This window comes from Protomyctophum parallelum (assembly GCF_964188405.1).
Source record: "Protomyctophum parallelum genome assembly, chromosome: 11".
In the NCBI taxonomy this organism is placed as follows: domain Eukaryota; kingdom Metazoa; phylum Chordata; class Actinopteri; order Myctophiformes; family Myctophidae; genus Protomyctophum; species Protomyctophum parallelum.
The window spans coordinates 36,416,321-36,436,584 of record NC_139707.1 but is presented as its reverse complement, the minus strand read 5'-3'; the positions used below and the strand labels follow the sequence as shown (position 1 = coordinate 36,436,584).

The window sequence follows — 20,264 nt, the reverse complement described above, 5'->3', positions numbered from 1 at the left end:
AACTACATATTTTGAGATGGGGGTCGGCGGCCAAATACAGATAATTCTAGGGGTCCTTGACATGAAATAGTTTGAGAACGACTGACATAGAAACATGTCAGGATTTAGAAGATATTTGTAGAATCGCACGAACAGCGCTCGAGGACATTACGGTGCAGTAAAGCCAGACTGACCTGGTGCTTGTTGAGTTCGGCCACGCGGAGGCTCCACTCCTCCTCCGTCATCTCCGCCCCAGCGTCGGCAGACTCGTCCACCAGCGCTGTCTTGTCTGGACAGAAATCAAGGTTCAAGGTTGTTTATTAGTGTCCCCGAAGGGCAAAAGGTTTTACAGCAGGTCATAAGGCTTGAAACACATATAAATGCATCAGTCAGACCAAAGTTATTGCTGCTGGTCACAAGCATTAACACAGCATTAAAGGAGGCGGAGGTTGTTGATGTTATTTGTGTACGTCAGTAAAAGTATCAATACTGTCCGGAAGTCAAAATGTACTTGAGTAAGTACAAAAGTTTTGGCATCAAAAAGTACTTAAAGTACCAAAGGTAAAAGTACTCATTATGCAGAGTGTTTGATTTCAAGTTTTCAAATGTGTAAAAGTATTTTGAAAATAGCCGATCTACAAACTCACAATGCGTTGCATTGCGAATTTGCGACGCATTGTCTACTTGTAGATCATCTATTTTCAAATGGCTGAAATGTATATAGGGCTGAAGTGGATAATGCATGTTTTAAAAAATTATAATAATCAAATCTACAAAGTAACTAGTAACTAAAGTTTTCAAATAAATCTAGTGGAGAAAAAGTACAATATTTGACTAAGATTTAGTGGAGTAAAAGATACTCAGGTAAAGTACAAATACCTAAAAAAAGAAGTACAGTACACCACTGCATTAAATGGATGATAAACAATAATGACAGTCACACATTGTGCACACATTGTTATAGCCAGGGTTACATTTTCTTAGGCTCTATATAATTCTTTGTATGGAAAGTCTGCATTGTGAGCTTGTACATTTCTATTTTAAAATCAAAACCTTTTAGTTTTTGGACAAATGACAATTCCCCCAAAGTAGGGACATATATCAGGGTTAATGTGGTTAACATATGTATTTTAATTAAATTTCTAAACTGTGATATTCATCAAACACTATATCAGACAGATTTTCCAAGAGGAAATAAATAAATGTCATTTATTTAACTCAGACTGACCAGAAGCAGGGATAAAGCCCATCGAAATGAATGCTCAGTCCAGGCATATCAAAAAGCAGAGGGATGGATTTCCCACCATTGGCCCCAGACAAACTGAACCCTGTGTGTATGCATAGATTGTAGTCTTACCGCTGCAGGTCATAGCAGTGCAGACCCAGTTGCCGCACGCGCACACACAGCGGTTACATTCCACCTGGGTCTCAGCCCCATCCTCATATGTTTCATCCTCCAGGGCACACTCTGCAGAGAAAGGCACACACGCACACACAAACACCGCACAATGACACAAGATATCTTTGACACAAGATTCTCTTTTAAAACTAGCATACTAAAAGCCAGTGAAACGACATTTCGTTCTCTTGTGCATTTTATGTATCTGCTGAATGACGATAAAGTTATCTAACTAGATATCGGGAAATGTTTTTGTCGAGCAGGCCGGTCGAGCTACTAGTTTACAGAAACAATATAACCCAAAGTCTTATAGACTCATGTATTAGGGCTATATATCTTGCGCCAACCCCTTAACCCTTATCCCTAAACTTATTTGCCATGTTTTACTATTTAAAAAAAAACTTTTTAAAATAGTTCAAATAGCTGATCTACAAGCTCACAACGTGTAGATGCAGATCGGCTAGTTGAACTATTTTAAAATGATTTTCAAAATAGTAAAAAGGCAAATAAATGGGGGTGGCGCAAGATGGAGCCCTAGAGTATTCTCCAAAATAACTTTCCATAATTAATGTCAATGACAAATGCAATGTCCTTGTATGTGAATGTGAACCAGGTCCTTTAAGCTTCCAAGGGAAAAAAAATAGTTTCCATAATTTATGCACATACAGTGTTTCTTTTTGTTTCTGTGTGCATCTGTGTGAGAATGTTTCTGACTGTGCGCCAGAGAGTTTCTATGTTTATAAGTCCTTGGCTCTGCAGCCAGAGGCCCATGGATTCAGTGTTCTGCCATGAATGTTTTTTCCCCTGTCCTGAGAGCCAAAACCGCTTTTCCTGTGAACTTTCCCCCAGATATCTGAAAGTCCCTTGAACTGGACCGGCAGATTGAATCAGACAAGCAACAACAACAAAAAATGCAAAGCTTGCCTCATGTGATCGCTTGAAGCAATGGAGTTGGGCAGTAATACTGGATAAAGTTTTATGCATAACCTAAGAAAGGTTATTCTTCAAAGGCATTTTAACTTTTTTCCTTCTCCCATGCATGTTGTTTGAAATGGTTGCCCTAGTGCGCTGTTTCTATGAAAGCCTTTCTACAACTGAACAGTGTAGTGGTGCGAAGCAATCTGGAACTAACTCACTCTTCTCCGGGGGATTAAAGCCTGGCTTCAGGCAACTGAGGAACTCATCAAAGCTCAGCTTCCAGTCCGCATTGTCGTCAGAGAGCTCAATGAGGGCATCCACACACAGGCTCCTAGGAAGCAGATACACACACACACACACACGCATGAACGCACGCATGAAAGCACGCAGTCACATGCACGCGAGCAGATATACATTTGTCTGTCTGTCCTTGAAAGTCCAAGGACAGTCCCAGGACACCACGGCGATAGTTATACAGTAGCTAGGTACAGTACATGTGATGTGTGTATAACATGCCAGAAGGCAATGTTCCCACATTTGACCACTTTAAATCTGGCTGTCCCTATTTTCGGGCATGTCAATAGACGAACAAAAATGTTGAAAAATAATTAATCTGCAAGGTCACGACGCGTTGAGAAATGGCGCATTGCGAGCTCGTAGATCAGCTATTCTCACCGTTTATAGGGCTTTTATGTGGTTAAATGAAAGAGGTTACGGTAAGATGAAACTCACACCAAAACACAAGAGAAAAGCAGTCTCATATACTGTGCACTGATTCACCCAGCAACAAACTTGCACCGGCACCAAAACGAACACGTGATGAAGACAAAGTCCCCGTCATTGACACACTAAACCCTGACCCCCTCTGCCGTGATCAAGGGGCTCCGCGGCCCAATTATCTCGGCCGTTTCAATGTGTTTATTTCGCTGGCCCTCTTTTCTATTGGAACCACATCAAAAGATCCTAAACAGCGGCTGACGGTAGACAAGCACGCACGCACACGCACACTAACCTGAGCAGCTTGTTGCTCTCCTGGTCTGCATAGGACTGCATGTCCACAGCTGAGTCATTGTGCTGAATGAACTTGAGAAGCTCTGAGGAGTCCAGCTGGGAGTCACCATTGTCATAATTCTGCAGAAACATACGCATGGTATATACTTAATGTCTTCTCTATAACATTGACCCCTGCCCAAAAGGGCCAGTGTCGGTCCTGGTTGTAACGAAAAAGGATACAAATAGACAGAAATGTAGTAATTAATTTCAGTTAATATTTCAAATATTACATGAAGGCATAATTGCCTGAAAATATCAGGAAATGTCAAATGTCGACATTTAGACCAAAATATTGTGATGAGTCTCGCTGAACGACGAGACTAATCTTGCCCAATGACCATATTCTCCCTGATATCTTATCAGCACAGCTGAGAATTGCCATGTTGTATCTCCTCCTAGGTGACATAATAATGCATATAGGCCTACTGTTAATTAAAATTTGGGGCAGATAAGATTTGATTTGTGGCTGGCATTGGTTGCAAAACGGGCCTTTACCTGCAAACTTTGAAGACAATTATAGCCGATTGGAATGGAATATGTTTTAAGTTTTGGACAAAATCTGTAGGAATACCAGTGTTTGGCCACAGCATTTATTCTTTTGTTTCATGTGCATCTGTTTGAAAATGGTTGAGCAGTAGAATGAAACACCAATGAATGAATAACATTTATGCAATAAAAGCCATCGCCAATGCAATACACCAACATTAAGCACCAATGCAGTGGACACTGGATTGAGGCATTTGGATTCAGGGAGCTGTTGCTTGGTAACCTATAGGCTCTGTAATCCTCTCCCTGGTAAGGGCCTCTGGCCTGGTATGGCAGCAGCTTTCAGACAACAATGAACCCAATATAATAATAGTATAATGTTTGTCTTGAGACATGGATTCACAGGACACAATGGTGAAGGGAGAACATGCATGACTTCTCTACTAAACATGGGTGAATTTCACTCAGATTTATGTCATTTTCATAATGTTGCTGATGTCTGAGGTGTGGGTGGGTGGGAGGGAATTTCACCCGTGTTTAGTGATAGAGAAAAATCCCATACACCCACAATGGGCTTTATTTTCTCCACTGGAGAATTTTCTTTAGGAATATTTGTTAAAATAATAGTTTTTAAAAATCACACCCGTGTGAAGTGAGGGGCTCTAATATATTAAAGTCTAACTCATGTTGATTAGGTGATGTAATGGTGATGCAAAACAAACGGTGTCAAAACAAACATTAAATTGTCTTTATTGTTAACAGCATTTAATGTTTGTGTTAGGGACAAGATGACGTACATTTTCCCTTCATTGTCAATGGCGTTTTTAGAAGAAACATTGCACTAAACACAAACATTAAACCTGTATATAGGAGGGGCTAAAAATGTACACTGTGTTATTTAAAATGGGGAGGATGCTTCTATGTCATTATGTGGATCAAACACATGTCCGTTCCTGTCCCTTTAAGTCCCTTCCTGTCAGCGTGTGGGAGAGCGGAAGGTGTCCTACTCTGCAGGAGAGGTGACCTTCATTAGGCTGAATCATGGCCACCGGCTGACATGCTTGAAAAGGTCATGACACCAATGGCTTGGACACAACTTTGATTGCTTACCTTTGAGCGGTGGGGGACGGGGGTGGGGGGTCGGGGACGGGACGGGGGGCGTAAAGAGGTTTTGAAGTGGACACATTAGGAAGCTCTTTAACTGAACAATGGCGTCAAGCTAAGTGGTGCACTGTGGAGAGCACTGGACATGTGTTTACAGGAAGACCGAATTCAAGACGTGTGTGCCAAGATCATCAGATTTCAAGGCTCTTAATGAATGAACAACAATAAAAGTGATCATCACTCTGATTATTGCGACGGTAGGTCGCAGTTTACTATGAAAACCTGCACAACCCGTCCGTCATGCCTTGTGACACGCTCCATATATGGCCATGCCAATACAGAATTAATTCCATATGTTGATCTGACCTCATCTGACCTCATCAAACCCTAATGTACACTCAAGACACTGCCCCCGCTGCCACCCTTAGATCTCCATATATATGGAGCCGACCTGTTCTGACATGCCATTATGTTGATCTGACCTGTACGCATTTCGCTCCATATATGGCCCTGAGGGCGTCATTACTGGTTGTTAGAGTTAAAGGTATATTCAGTGATTTCACTCAAAAAACCTTAGGTTTCGTTTTTGGCTGTGGAACCCAGCCTTTCGTCCAATCAGGATAGAGAGTCAAAAACGAAACCTACGTTTTTTTGACCCCCAGGGGTTAACTGGGGACAGGGAGGAACTCCTTATATGGCCAGCACACTCTATAGTAGGGAGGATTATCACAACAAAACAAAAAAATAAGTGATATTTGAAGTAACTGAATATACCTTTAATGCTTGAATTCTAATGGCAGTTGTTCTCACAGTTATGTGGCAAGTTTGGTCTTACAAAAGAAACAACAACACCACAGAAACAAATACAGTGCAGCCGAACGAATACTGGATAACTCACCCCGGTGCTTGAACTTTCACCAGTGAGGGGGATAACTTGTAATATGCTATTGACTGTTTGTATTCTTTTTGGAAAAATCTAAAAAGATGGAAAGGCTATATTATTTCACTTATATTGACCCTATAAACAATTTAGAATAATTTAGTATATATGTAAGGTTTTGCCCACTCAAATGGTACCTCGTCAGATAATCCCCACATACTGTGGCCTACAACAACTTCCGTGAACCGACTTCACTGTAGAAGCCTTTTCATAAATCGTATTTGTACCTAGTCAGCTGTCGTGAAAGTTTATAGTTAAAGAAATTCAAAGTCCAGCCGTCCAGTCTCTCCCAGTCCCGACTCCCAACCCCTCACTGGGGGGAAAAGTCCGGAAGGAAAACGGAAAAAGGGATTAACCCATTTTGGACGGGAACCCCTTTTAACTATTGAAAAATAGCAGATCTACAAGCTCATAGCACGCCACCGAGTGGCGCGCTACGAGCTTGTAGGTCTGCTATTTTTGAAAAATCGTCACCCAGTAACCTGGCCCACCTTGAAGTACTTGAGCAGGATGTCAGAGAAGTTGGAGCCCTTGACGAACCAACCGTCCGGGACCACCTCGGTCTGCAGCCACTGGATCACGCGGCTCCTCAGCTCGTTGCGGTCGGCCACGTAGCACACCACTGGAAGATGGAAAAATTATAAGATTATAAAATTAATAATTAAAAATAAATATATGAATGAATGAATGAATGATAATAATGTGGTAACAATTTCGAATCATCAGATAGCCAAGGAAGCATAAAACGCCATCTGATCCGATGTCTTTTTCAGGGTTCACGCATTGTTAAACCTGATGAATCAATTGACTTACAGTGCTTCCCCCCCCCCACCCACACGCACGCACGTACGCACGCACACACAGACACACTGTACACACTCACCTGGGCTGGCAGCTGCCTGCTCTGTTTTCTTCTCTGCTTGTGATGAAAAGAGAGAGAGAGAGAGAGAGAGAGAGGGGGGGGTCAACAAACTTTTTTTTTGTGGAGAAAATCACTAGAATTGAACCTTCTCAACTGGCAACTGGCTGTCACTGAGCGCTTGGCCAAAGGTCTGAACCTGAGGATAACACAGACATGATGTAACTTTTCTGTCCCCAGATACCTTCGCGTGCGCCGGTCTGATCATTGTTCAGGGCTGCAGAGGCCGGTTAAAAGCAGTGAAAGTTCACTTGAGATAAAGCAGCGCACTAATAATAGATGCACTCATGGCTACGTGGAGGTGAAAATGTAAACGTAGGTATAGGCTGCAGACACCAACTGGCTGATTAAGATCAAAGAGGCTGCTATTGTTCAGTCCGGAATACTTACGACGTCTTACGTCAGGGGGTGGGAAACTTTGACGATGGAGAGAGCCACTATATTTTCACACTCACTCCAGAGGGCCACATTGTATATAACTGTAATTTAGCTATATTTAAATTGAAATCCTGAATATGTTTTTTTTTCTATTTGTGAATTGGAATCCTGAAAGGTAACATTTTTTGAATTTCAAATGCATTTAGTTATAGTTACCGGTATGTTAATGTTCTGAACTAAATACAAACAAACTCATTGGACAAAAATCACACCCGTGTGAACTGAGTGGTGCAACTCCCGTCTCCCCCCCCCCCCTCCCTCTCTCTCTCTTTCATTAGCAGGCAAGTGCAGCACTATCTCTCTCTCTCTCTGTTTCTGGCACAACAGCACCACTTTTGCCCCTACTGGTACTCATAGTCACACACATAGGTTAACACGGACATTGCTGTTCCTTGGAGTGGTTGCACCACTCAAAAAAGACAATAACATTTTAATACTAGTAATTATCTGAAATCAATAATATATCAGTGATTCCGATATTAACCCGTGGGCCACATTAAGTGATGGTGGGGGGGCCGCATGTGGCCCCCGGGCCGCCAGTTGCCCATGTATGTCTGACGTCAACCAAGTGTTGGGTGGGGCTGGGGGGGATTTGTTGGTCATATCGGCTTGACCGTGACCTGTCATATCATATCAGTTCAGAGAATATAGGCCAGGTCAAGAGATCAGACGTAGATAACGTCTAAGACCTGTGAGAGAGCCGTATGATAGTATCGCCGGCGAACGCAGCACGTCTACAAGTTCACGACGCATCACACCGCGGCACGTTGCGAGTGTGACATTGTCATTCAGCGCACGACACAAATCTGGAGACAGTGTGACTGACTGACTGCAGTGCTGTTTTGAGGTGGCTCGTACCCTGGCAGTGTCCATCGTGGGCCACCTGTATCTTGAGGCCGGTCAGACAGGCGTCTCTGTGGAGCTCGCAGTGGTTCCTGTAGGTTTTACCGTTGCTGCCGCAGACGGATCTCTTGTGGGGCTTACAGCTCTGCATGGGGAGAAACGGAGAGAGATGGAGGAGCAAGAGAGGAATGAATAAACAAAGAGAGCAGAGAGGACAGACAGAGGAAAAGAAAGACGAATTGTAATCACTTAAGCTTAAACTTTTGTTGCAGGCCAAATATGAAAAATAGATAGTCTACAAGCTGGTCTACACGTGCTAAACGTTTGCTTATTTTCACGCATAATAGAGACACTATAGGGTTCATGATGTGATTTAGTAAATGTCTGGAAAAACAACTTGACTGACTTGAGTGATTTTATTACATTTCATTTCATTATGGAAACAACACCAGTAAACAATGGATGTTCACAAAATGTGTACTCGAACTGAACTTACCTCTATGCAGAGACAACTAGGCTAGTTACTCGAACTGAACTTACCTCTATGCAGAGACAACTAGGCTAGCTACTCGAACTGAACTTACCTCTATGCAGAGACAACTAGGCTCTCCTTTCTCGCTGACAGCACATTCTCTACCTGCGCCACAGAACACATTGGCGCATACTTTGCTCTTACTCTGAACCTCCTAGGAGAGAGAGAGAGAGAGAGAGAGAGAGAGAGAGAGAGAGAGAGAAAGGAAGGAAGGAATATATGAAATGCATATACAGGCTTCGTACACAGAGGGGTGCTGTTACACTGCAATGAAATGGTCATTATGAGAGCATTACATTTGACAAAAGTTACATTCCAGTCACTGGTGGTTCTGTGATAAGACTACACACACACACACACACACACACACACACACACACACACAAACACGCACGCACGCACGCGCACCCACACACGCACGCACGCACGCACACACGCAGAAGCAAGGACGCAGTCAAATCCTCACTGTTAATGTATCCATTTGTAACTCCATCTCCGAGTGTAAAAATGTATCACTCGCGCACCCACACACGCACGCACGGAATCTTTCATTTCTTTCTCTCGTATAATTCACTAAATTCAGTATCTTTCAGACCTCTCTATAACCCCAGTAGGATAAGCCCCAGTGGAATACAATTGCTCTCACAGTCGGTCTTGCAATAAAAATGTCCAAGTAAATGCTGTCTGCAGTGCCATCCTTTGTTGCCTTCCTCTCATGCTCTCGCTGTTTGAAATCTCTTTGTCCGTCCACCTGAATCAAAGGTGTTCGGATGAAGCAATTATGTCCTTGGTTACCATGTCAACCACGTACGGACACACTACATCTCCAGAAGTGATAACTAGATACTTCACGGGAGTTTGATTTAAAAGCGGACAATAGAAAAAAATGGCTATTCATGCAACATAAACCAAGTCTCTCTCTCTCTATCTCCTGGTGCTCAAAGGACAGAGAAAGATCGTGCCTACTATTTTAATATGAATGCCTGTGCAGGACATTCAGGATATGACCTCATGTGAACAAAGTAAACACAACAAACATTTCTCCAGCTAAAACATTCCTCCACTCTTTTTCCAAGTACGGACACACTACATCTCAAGAAGTGATGACTAGATACTTCACGGGAGTTTGATTTGAAAGCGGACAATAAAAAATGGCTATTCATGTAACATAAATGGAGTTGGAACGACAGATGTTCAGGAGGCGGAGAAACACACATTGACCCTGCCCTCCATGCCACTCTACCCATCCCTGCCCAGTACCACCCAGAATCCTCCATGTTTCGCCCGCCTCGCTGCGGCGCACACTAGCTGCCTTCCTACAGGCTTCTCGCATCCCACCCCCTTCACCTCCATAGTAGCAACTTCCCCCGCTCCCCTCAAAGGAGCTCATCGGCATGCACTAGGAATACTGCACTCACTTCGCCAAAGTGGAACAGACGATTAAAACAAAACTCTCTCCTCTCCTTCTCAGGTTCCTGCTGGGGTGTGTTCGTCCATGCGCACGTTGCGACGAACGCTATACGACGAACGCCATACGACCTCCTCCCCAAAGACTCCAGGGTCGGCGACCCCCCCCCCCCCCCCCCCCTGGAACCTACACACCCGAACTCCTTCATTCATCCCTCCATTTCCTTACTGCCAATAAATCCTTAAACCTCCCCAATGGTGTGTTTTCTCCAACTAGTGAAACCAAGCCTCTCTCTCTCTATCTCAGAGTGTGTACACATTCTCCTGGTGCTCGAAGGACGGAGAAAGAGCGTGCCTACTACTTTAATATATGAATGCCTGTACAGGACATGACCTCATGTGAACAAAGTAAACACAACAAACATTTCTCCAGCTAAAACATTCCTCCACTCACACTCACTTCCAAGTACGGACACACTACATCTCAAGAAGTGATAACTAGATACTTCACGAGTTTGATTTAAAAGCTGAAAATGGCTATTCATGCAACATAAACCATGTCTCTCTCTCTCTCTCTCTCTCTCTCTCAGAGTGTGTACACATTCTCCTGGTGCTCGAAGGACAGAGAATGCCTACTGAATGCCAGGATATGACCTCATGTGAACAAACACGACAAACATTTCTCCAGCTAAATCATTCCTCCACTCTTTTTCTCCACTTCCGTCCCGTCTCTGTTCACTCGCCTATAGGTTTAACGCCATCAAATGACCAAAAGAACGACTATGTAGAATCATACATCAAATTTAAATTGTTTATACGCATAGACCAGTGTTGTTTACGTCGACTAAAACTAAGTCGACAGCCTTTTTCCACTGACGAAAACTAAATGGAAACTAAATGAAAACTAAGCTATGATGACTAAAACTAAGACTAAATATACTGACAATTTCGTCAACAAATAAAAACTAGACTAAAATGTTAGGAAGGGACTAGTGGACAAGAGATCCAAGTCCAAGTCATTTTACAATTAGTTTCATGCTGAAAATAGCGCGACGCGTTTCAGCAAGTGTAAAAACAGTCATTATGATGGCATCAAGGCCCACCAAAACACATTTTAGTCGACTAAATCAACTGTAGATTTAGTCGACTAAAATCTGATGATATTTAGTCGACTAAAACTAGACTAACACTAAAACATCCCGGGTGACTAAAATGTGACTAAAACTAAATGAAAACTATTCAAGAGACGACTAAAACTAAAATCAAAATCTGCTGCCAAGAACAACACTGACACAGCCCCGATCTCCAGGTTGTGTCTCATCCGTCCGCCACACATTTTGAGGTTGTGTAGATCGGGGGCTATTTTTTAAAGCAGATAAACTCACAGTCTACAGTATATATACTATACCACCTCTCTCTGTTTCTCTGTTCGCTTTGTTTTCCTTTTTCTGTCGCTTGTCTTTGTCTGCCGCAGAACAAGGCCGGTGAAACTTGCCAAATTGAGTTCACATGAGCTATACGGGCCAGCCAATCACCAGGCGCCAAGCGGAGCTCTTTAGAGAGCTGCTTTATGATCCTCATTATACCTCCTCCTTTCCCTTGTGTGCGTGTGCGTGCGTGTGTGTGTGTGTGTGTGTGTGTGTGTGTGTGTGTGTGTGTGTGTGTGTGTGTGTGTGTGTGTGTGCGTGCGTGTGTGTGTGCCGGGGTGTTTCCACATCTGGAGTCAGAGCTGGCTGTGTTTTCCTTTGGGCCCATTCCCATGGTCTGTGGAAATGTGCACTCCTCCCACTGTGGAGGACTGACTCCCCCTCCTCCTCCCTTCCTACACAACGGTAACACCCAGAGTGTTCATTTTAACTCTGTAGGTGTAGAAATGTCTTCTTTGACACTATCCGAGTGAAATCAACACTCTATTCTGCTGCGTAATAATAAGCCCCTCTTTCCTGAAGAAAGTTGGCGCACTGTAAGCCGAGCGTGTGTGTGTGTGTGTGTGTGTGTGTGTGAGCGATTGGAATGTAGGTTACAATGTAGTCTGACTCTCTTGTGACTGAAGTGATGCGCGATATAATCGGTAGCATATCAGAATCGGCCATATCGGCCATAGAAATGCCATATCGGTATCGGATCAATCCATTAAATAATCCAGATTATTTAATTGATTTTCACCAGCAAAGAAAATATCAATAAAAAAGTAATCAATTAAAGAGTTCAATATAAATCAATAGTGTCTAGCACCTCTAGTATGGGACAAAAGCCAAATCAAATAGGATGGATAGGATCTTTTTTTTTCCTTCTACATTTAGGCTATTTATTGATTGATTGAATACTTAATTGACAGACTTTGGGCCAAGTCCCCCTAGGGCCTATAGGCTTGTTTTCATTGTGGTCCTCTGTATAACATCGGAATCAGTCAGAATCGGTATCGGCATAATATACCCTGCAAATAATGGGAGATGGGATATCGGTCATAATAACATAATCACACACCTTCTCTTATCATACCAAGGTCAAAGGTCACGTGGGGGGCATGGTAACATTAACTCTCACCTGACACAGAGAGGGAGAGAGAGAGAGAGAGAGAGAGAGAGAGAGAGAGAGAGACAGAGAGAGACAGAGAGATATAAAGAGAGAAAGAGAGATAGAGAGAGAGAAAGAGAGATAGAGAGAGAGAAAGAGAGATAGAGAGAGACAGAGAGAGAGAGATAGGAGAGTGGAGGATGATTCTGTGGGGAATAAAGAGGCAGACATGTATGTCTGTGCAAGATTGCAAGGAACTTTCACACACTCGTACACACACACGTGCGCGCGCCACACTCACATACACCTACACGCACGCACGTCGCACGCACATGTGTGCGCATGCACATACACCTATACTGTACATACGTGCACGCAAGCACGCAGGCACGTTTGCACGCACGCACACACACACGCACACGCACACACACACACACACACACACACACACACACACACACACACACACACTACAGCTGAAGTCATAGGACCGCTTCAAAGCAATCCCTGGGGGCTTGAGTAGGTTGAGTCTATTCTGGATGTTAGCCGACAGATCTGTTCACAGACATTTCTGAGTGAAATGGACACTCTGGATTGGTGGCGTGTGTTGGAAGCCTGTTGCAGACTATGTGGTAAAATCCCGTAAGCATCTGAATAATGGATGGACTTTCACTACTACTATAGAATACACTATCTCTTTCCTTCTCTCTTTGTATCGTCTGCACAAATTGAACCACAGCACCTGACATTTAGCTCATGGATTCAACCCGAGTCGTTATGGCGTGTTGCTATGGTGACGGGAAATACAGGCTTGTATTATGGTTTAACCCATTTAGGCCTGACGTAAAAAGAAAAGAAAAAAAGTCTTCTTCAGTGGCTCTCAATATTTCAAGGATTTCAAGGACCACAATAATGATATGTATTTGGCCACCGACGCCAATTTGAAAATATGTTGTTTAAAAACGTTCACTCTGAAAGAATATATATTCAAAGATTTCAATCATTTTCATGATTTTTCAAAAATAGCAGACCAACAAGCTCGTAGCGCGGCACTCTGTGCCGCTATTAACATAATGCTTGAAACACCAAAAGGGGTTCCTGCCCAGAATGGATTAATCACAGAATTATCTGATGACCGGATTTCTCACTGACACACGGCGCACACTCAAACTAAAGGCCAGTGAGCATCTTACTAAACTAATATGCTTTTTTTTGTAATCTCTGATTTGAATCATAAGAGAAAGCTGTCAGTGATATACATGGTTGACCTATCACAGCCTATATAGGAGTGCTTATTGAATGCGGAAAGAGTCTGAATTTGAATTAACGATTTTACTTATGAGCGATCATTGATTGGCTCGTAAGCTTTCAAGGGGGATTTGAATATTGTCCACTCATCAGCATGCCTGTCCCCATTTCCCTTCCCCTCAAGAGTTTTTTTCGCGGGGAGTTCCCTCGCTGGAACGAGGGGCAGCCAGGACATGGGGATAGTGTTCTGTTTTTGGTGACGCATAAAGTCCTTCGAGGCTGTAGTCGTGTAATAGCAGTTAAGGGCGATACAAATAAATGTGATTTGGACATGCACGCCGCCGTGCACGCCCACACACATAAACACCCCCTTCACCCCATCTATCTCCATTCCCTCTTTCTATACCAAGGCCGGGGTAGCTGAGAGTCAAGTTCTCTCTTTCGTTCCATTATCTCAATTGAACAGGTGATGAGGAGGAAGAGTCTCTTGAAATGGTTTGCGATAAGATTGCTAAGATGTCAAAGTTGAGAAAGTTTTCACCGGAGCTATATACATCGAGTCTGCCTCCCCACAGTTTAATCGCTTCTTCTACACTGTAATTCTCTCCGCGTTGTCATTTCATTTCCCTCCCCGTGTGCCATGCGTGCCCTTTTACGGGCCTCCGGAGATTCCCTGGGCGAAGGAGAGAACCAGCCTCTCAAGACACAGCTGCATGCAGAGCAGTTAACGAGAGCGGGGCAGATAGCAAGAGAGAGGAGGAGGAGGAGGAGGAGGCGGCAGGGGGATGAAAAATGTGAGGTAAAATCTATGCAAGGTCAAAATAATATAGAAGCAGGAGTGGAAATAGGGGAATGCAGAGAGAGAGGCGGTGTGGGGGGTCCACTCCAAAGTCAACCCCCCCCTTCCCTGCCGCAGGTCTACTGGCCCCACATTGAAGTGGATTGGAGTTAAAGGCCAGTGTATTCTATCTTCTGTTTGCCAAGAATGTGCCGCCTCTTTCCTTTTGCTTCCGCCGATACGGGTTCCCGCCAGTGTGTAACAGCACCGCCGCAGCTCTATCCATCAAGCCGCCGAGCAAAGGAGAAAAAAAAGGCATTAAAAATGTCTTTCTTATTTCTCTGTCTCCTTGCTGTTTTTGCCCTCTTGTCGTGACTATAGTACACACAAGGACACACGTGCAGAAATGCACAAGGACACGCACGCACGTGCACACGCACACACAAGCGCACACATGCACGTGCTAACGACCTTATCGATGCCCATTAATATACAGCGGTGGAAAAAATGTGCATGTCTTGGGGAGAAAAGAGTGTAATATTGAGGTCAAGGATTATGGCTGCTTGCATGTGTGTGTTCTTGTATATATGGTTGTCGGTTCCCTGTTTCAGAGGGCAGTCGGTCGATGCTTGTCTGCTGAGGGGGTCACTTTACACAGCCGTCATTAGTCCCTTCCCACAATGCATCATGGCGGTCATTAGCATGCAACATGGATTTAGACTGGTACAAACAAAGTAAACATGCCACTTTGATGCCTGAACTGATCATGTTTTATAGTTGTTACTTATTCAACAACACACCAATGTATTAACCCATTCTGGCCTGAGATCAGATTCTAAAAATGTCAGTCGTTCTTCGATTTTTCAGAAATAGCAGACCTACAAGCTCGTAGCGCGCCACTTGGTGGCGCGCTATGAGCTTGTAGATCTGCTATTTTTCAATAGCTAAAATGGGTTCCCGTTCAGAATGGGTTAAGAAGCAGTGTTGCGCTGGCTACTAGTTACCTCATTTAAAAGGTAACTCAGTTAGGGATTACTTACACCGAAGAGTAATGTGTTACTGTGAAAAGTAGCTTTTTAGTTACTTAATAAAAAAGGAAAAGGAAAAACTCCCACTCCCAGGCCAATAATGTGGGTTCCACTGCTCCAGTATGTGCAGATAGCTGCTCTTACTGATTATTGGTGGTGGTGGCAATACTAATTTGAGTCTGGATTTCGACCAGACAATTAATTAATAGGTTTGATTATTATGCACGCACGCACAGCCTCTCCCTGTGTCTGTCCGTCTCTCTCTCACACACACGCACACACACGCACGCGACACGCACGGACACAAACAAAGACGTGCACGTATGCACGCACGCAAACGTTTTCCGTCCCATTTCGCCGTGCCAGGGGAGGAGGTGGACTGCCATTGGATGAGTCTGGGTATGCAGTCTTACAGGTTATAGTCACACAACGTACATTGAAACGTTATTTTCTTTGTGCTCGACAAAGTATACTGAGAATATATCCATTTGGAGAAACACAATGTGGGCTCCGCCGCCGCCATGACAGTCTTGTTTAGCAAACACAAACACAGCCACAGCGCGTGCAGCGGCTCCTCGCCGCACGCCACCACACACACTGGGTCTCTGCCTCCTCCTCCCTCTCTCCCAGAAGTCTGTCTCTCTCTAGCAGAGACCACATGAAAGAGAACGGAGTAACGGAGTAACGCACCATGTAGTAACGGTAACTGAGTTACTGACTTAAACACGTAATGCGTTACAGTACGAGTTACTTGTAACGCATTACGTACCAACACTGTTAAGAGTTTTTTACTCTCACAGTCAGATACATTTGACAGTTTCCGCTATCCTTCAATTCGCTCAAGTTTTTTTTGTTCTACTCCAGCAGAAGCTCAAGTGACAGCTCAAGTGACAGCTTGTTATTGAAGGGAAGAATATTGCAGATGCAAATGTGTTCTTCAACAATAATACCTGGTCACAGAATATGCTCAATGTTTTCAGGGATTTGAAGGGTGAATGTAAAGCTGTTGCCAAAATGTCTGAGATAAGCTCATCTGTAGGATACGATAGCTACTCATTTTGAAAATGTTATTAAATACGAGCTGCTTTTAATGCTACAACCTGTGAGTTTACCTCTCTCCCAACGGAGAGGTCGTTGCAACAGGGTTAACTTAAAAGATTGATGCCAATCTTTTTTGTGCCATCTGCTTCAGGTAACTTTATTGACATTGTCAACCAGTAGGTGTGCCTATATATGTGACACCAGTTATCAAAATGTCTCAATGGAAAAGTAGGAAGACCACATCCAAACAACCAATACATTATGTTCTAGTTATATTGTAATAACATCACCACACAGAAGGTAAGCTTGTATTTGCATCACTATGCATTCACTTGTGGAGACAGACAGTGTCATGGAGATGGTACAGCTAACCGACAACAGCGCCAACTGACTTCATGCTCGCATGCAACCCGCTGATTTACGAGCATGCTTCCAATTATGTTCCGACGAGGGAGGGAGAAGCGGAGAGGGCGAAGCACACGAAATATGTGGAAATGACACAAGAGCGAGTGAGAGACAGATTTGGCCTGAAAGCCTATGGCCAGGGGAACATTCCTTAGCCGGCTTTCCCCAGCTGGGGTTTGTCTTGAGCCAAAAATCTCATCAGTATGTGGGTCAAAAGAAAAGAAGCCCCTCCCCTCCTCGCCTTTGTCTCCCCCTACTTCCCGCCCTGACCCTTTACTGTCTGGCCTGCCCAGGTCTAGGGCCTGGCCACATGCACCCAGCACTTCCCCGAGACATGGACTCTGGCCAGGAGAGAGAGAGAAAGGGAGAGGACGAGGAGGGAGGGGGGTTTAGAACATAACGTAATGTGTTCTCTGCTCCTTTGCACATGCTCAGAACAGTGTTGATTCCGTCCGACTAAAACTAAGACGAAAGAATGTTCGTCAACTACCTTTTTTCACTGACGAAAATTAAATGGAAACTAAATGACAACTAAGCTATGACGACGACTAAAACTAAGACTAAATACTGTATATTGTCAATTTCGTCAACAAATAAAAAATAGACAAAGATGTTAGGAAGGGACTAGTGGACAAGAGATCCAGTCATTGTCTCCACCAGGCCGAAGGCATGGGGGGAGAGTATGTTTTGCACTCCGTCCGTCCGTGTGTCCGTCCGTCCGTCCGTCCGTGTGTCCGTCCGTCCGTGAGCAGCTAATCTCGGCCACTGTTAACCCGGTCGATGCCAAATTTTGCACACACACTCCCTGGATGCCAACGATGAACCTCTGCCCCAAACTTTCCAGAACGGCCTGTTATAGTGCCACCAGGAGGCCGCTTTGTGCAAAACAAGTTTTTGCACAGAACACCTACAGATTTTGTCCAAACATTACGCAAATTGGTACACAGTCTCGCTAGAGCCATTCAACGAAACGGGTCTTTCAGATTTCTCACACTCCATCCTGATTGGTTAACATTGGCTTCCAAAGTTCACAGGAGTGCTCAGTTTCAAACAAAATGCTGCAAATCATGAACACATCGCGTGATTTCCCTGAAATTGTGCACCCACATTCCCACTAGGCCGAGGACGAAATGCCACATGAACAATTTCAACTCAGCCTCAAGGTGGCGCTATAACTGGCCGAAAAGTGTTTTTACCTCTAACTGCACGGATCTGTGGATAACTTTGTATGCCAACTCCCTAGAGGCCAAGGAAAAACCTTTGTCTGGAATTTTTCACATCTGCTCTTTATAGCGCCACCAGGAGGCCGACATATGTAAAACACATTTTCTATTATTACTCCTTCAGATTTTATCCAAATTTCACGCAAATCGGTACACATGATCTCCATAGTCATGTGATCAAGACAGGTTTGTTTGATTTCTCATATTCCATCCTGATTGGCCACGATTGGCTCCTACAGTTTTCAGGAGTAGCCCGCTTTGTACAAATCGCCACAACTCCTCAACGCAGCGTCCCATTGCGATGAGACTGTGCACGCATATTCCCACTAGGCTGAGGAAGAATCCTGGTGGAGACCTGTGCCCAGAAGGGCACTTTTTCTAGTTTTATACTTGGTTGCATGCTGAAAATAGCAGATCTACAAGCTCACAACGCGTCGCAGCGTGTATAATCATTTCGACGGCATCAAAGCCCGTCAAAATACATCTTAGTCGACTAAATCAACTGTAGATTTAGTCGACTAAAATCGTATGATATTTAGTCAACTAAAACTAGACTGACACCAAAACATTCCAGGTGACTAAAATGTGACTAAAACTAAGTGAAAGCTATTCAAGAGACTGTGACTAAAACTAAAATAGAAATGTCCTGCCAAAAACAACACTGGCTCAGAATGAAAATCTACTGATGACCACCCCCCCCCCCCCCCTCTCTCTCTCTCTGCTGCACCAGGGGTCAGCTCGAACCAGGCCAGTGAGAGGAGAAGTGGGTCATGCAGTTAGAAAGTGTAATGAGCTCTACTCCTAATTTATGTTGAGTAACCACGCGCACGAACGAGCCAGTTTCTTGTTAAGTTGCACACACAAGCGTACAGCTCAATTGACAAGGGCTCAGGAGTAAACTAACATACCGTAGACAAATGGCTTGTAGCTCCCCGATATATATATATATATATATATATATATATATTATTATTTTTTCTGTAGCCTACTTTACCAAAAAGCCTTTAAATAATGCCTTAATAATGCACACAGTGTCACACTCTATAACATCTTTCCCTCCCTCTCAGAATCCTCATACATATCCAACAACATCCAGCCTCACTTATTCAGTACACTTCAGTGCCCCGGGACTTGGATTTAAAACCTCAGCTGAGCAAGCTGAGAGGATCATTTCTGAAAAATGACTGACTCTACGGACACGCTGGGTCTAAACATTCTATAATTTACATGGCAATGAGATGACGTGGCCTTGGTATAAAGAGGGCAGTAAGTGCCCATGGGTTAAAGGAGAATTCCATGCTAGAAGGCTTTCTTACCTTTATTTGTAGTTGTTACGTCCCCACCAAAGAGGTCCAGGTGTTATTTTGTGCAAAAGTGGCATTAATGGCTATTTCCCCTAATATAAGCACTCAATGGGGGTTGGGTTTTTGTGCTAATTCGCTTATTTCCATCGGAATAAGTAGTAAAGTGTGTCACTTGGGATACTATTTACATTATGAAGAGAGGATATATATATATACAAAAAATATGATTTTTGAGCACAACAACCCAATGCCCCATTCAATTCAATGCAATTCAATTAAATTCATTGAGGGCTTATGGTAGGGGAAATAGCCAATAATGCGCTTTTGCACAAAATAACACCTGGACCTCTTTGGTGGGGACATAACAACTACAAAAAAAGGTAAGAAAGCCTTCTAGTCTGAAATTCTCCTTTAAGCGTGCAGCTCTCCGTGAAAACTCTGCAGAGGGTCAAGCTAGAGCTCCTGGTGGTGTCAGGTCCGCAACAGAACATGGTCTGTATAGAAACAAAGGGCTGTGAGTAAAGGCTGGTCGGCACGAAAACAGAATGTCTCCACACACCACAGGCAGGCAGGATGATGTCACTTCATTCCAAAGCCACTATGGCACTTTTCCACTGCATGGTAATGGCTGGACTCGACTCTGCCCGCATGTTTTGGCTTTGTATCACCTCCATCGAGGTTCATTGTATCACCTCCATCGAG

The 20,264-nt window shown here is 43.8% G+C and overlaps 1 protein-coding gene across 1 annotated transcript in view; it reads right to left on the bottom strand.

Annotated features, from left to right (window-relative positions):
* Window positions 1-20,264, bottom strand: part of fstl1b (follistatin-like 1b) — a 30,330-nt gene that overhangs the window by 3,407 nt on the left and 6,659 nt on the right. The window contains exons 3-10 of the mRNA XM_083777195.1: window positions 8,664-8,765; window positions 8,095-8,224; window positions 6,763-6,795; window positions 6,371-6,501; window positions 3,309-3,427; window positions 2,515-2,627; window positions 1,337-1,447; window positions 174-268 (exon numbers count right to left, since the gene is read on the bottom strand). Of these exons, the coding sequence (XP_083633321.1) occupies window positions 174-268; window positions 1,337-1,447; window positions 2,515-2,627; window positions 3,309-3,427; window positions 6,371-6,501; window positions 6,763-6,795; window positions 8,095-8,224; window positions 8,664-8,765 (834 nt within the window). The remainder of the gene's footprint in view (window positions 1-173; window positions 269-1,336; window positions 1,448-2,514; window positions 2,628-3,308; window positions 3,428-6,370; window positions 6,502-6,762; window positions 6,796-8,094; window positions 8,225-8,663; window positions 8,766-20,264) is intronic.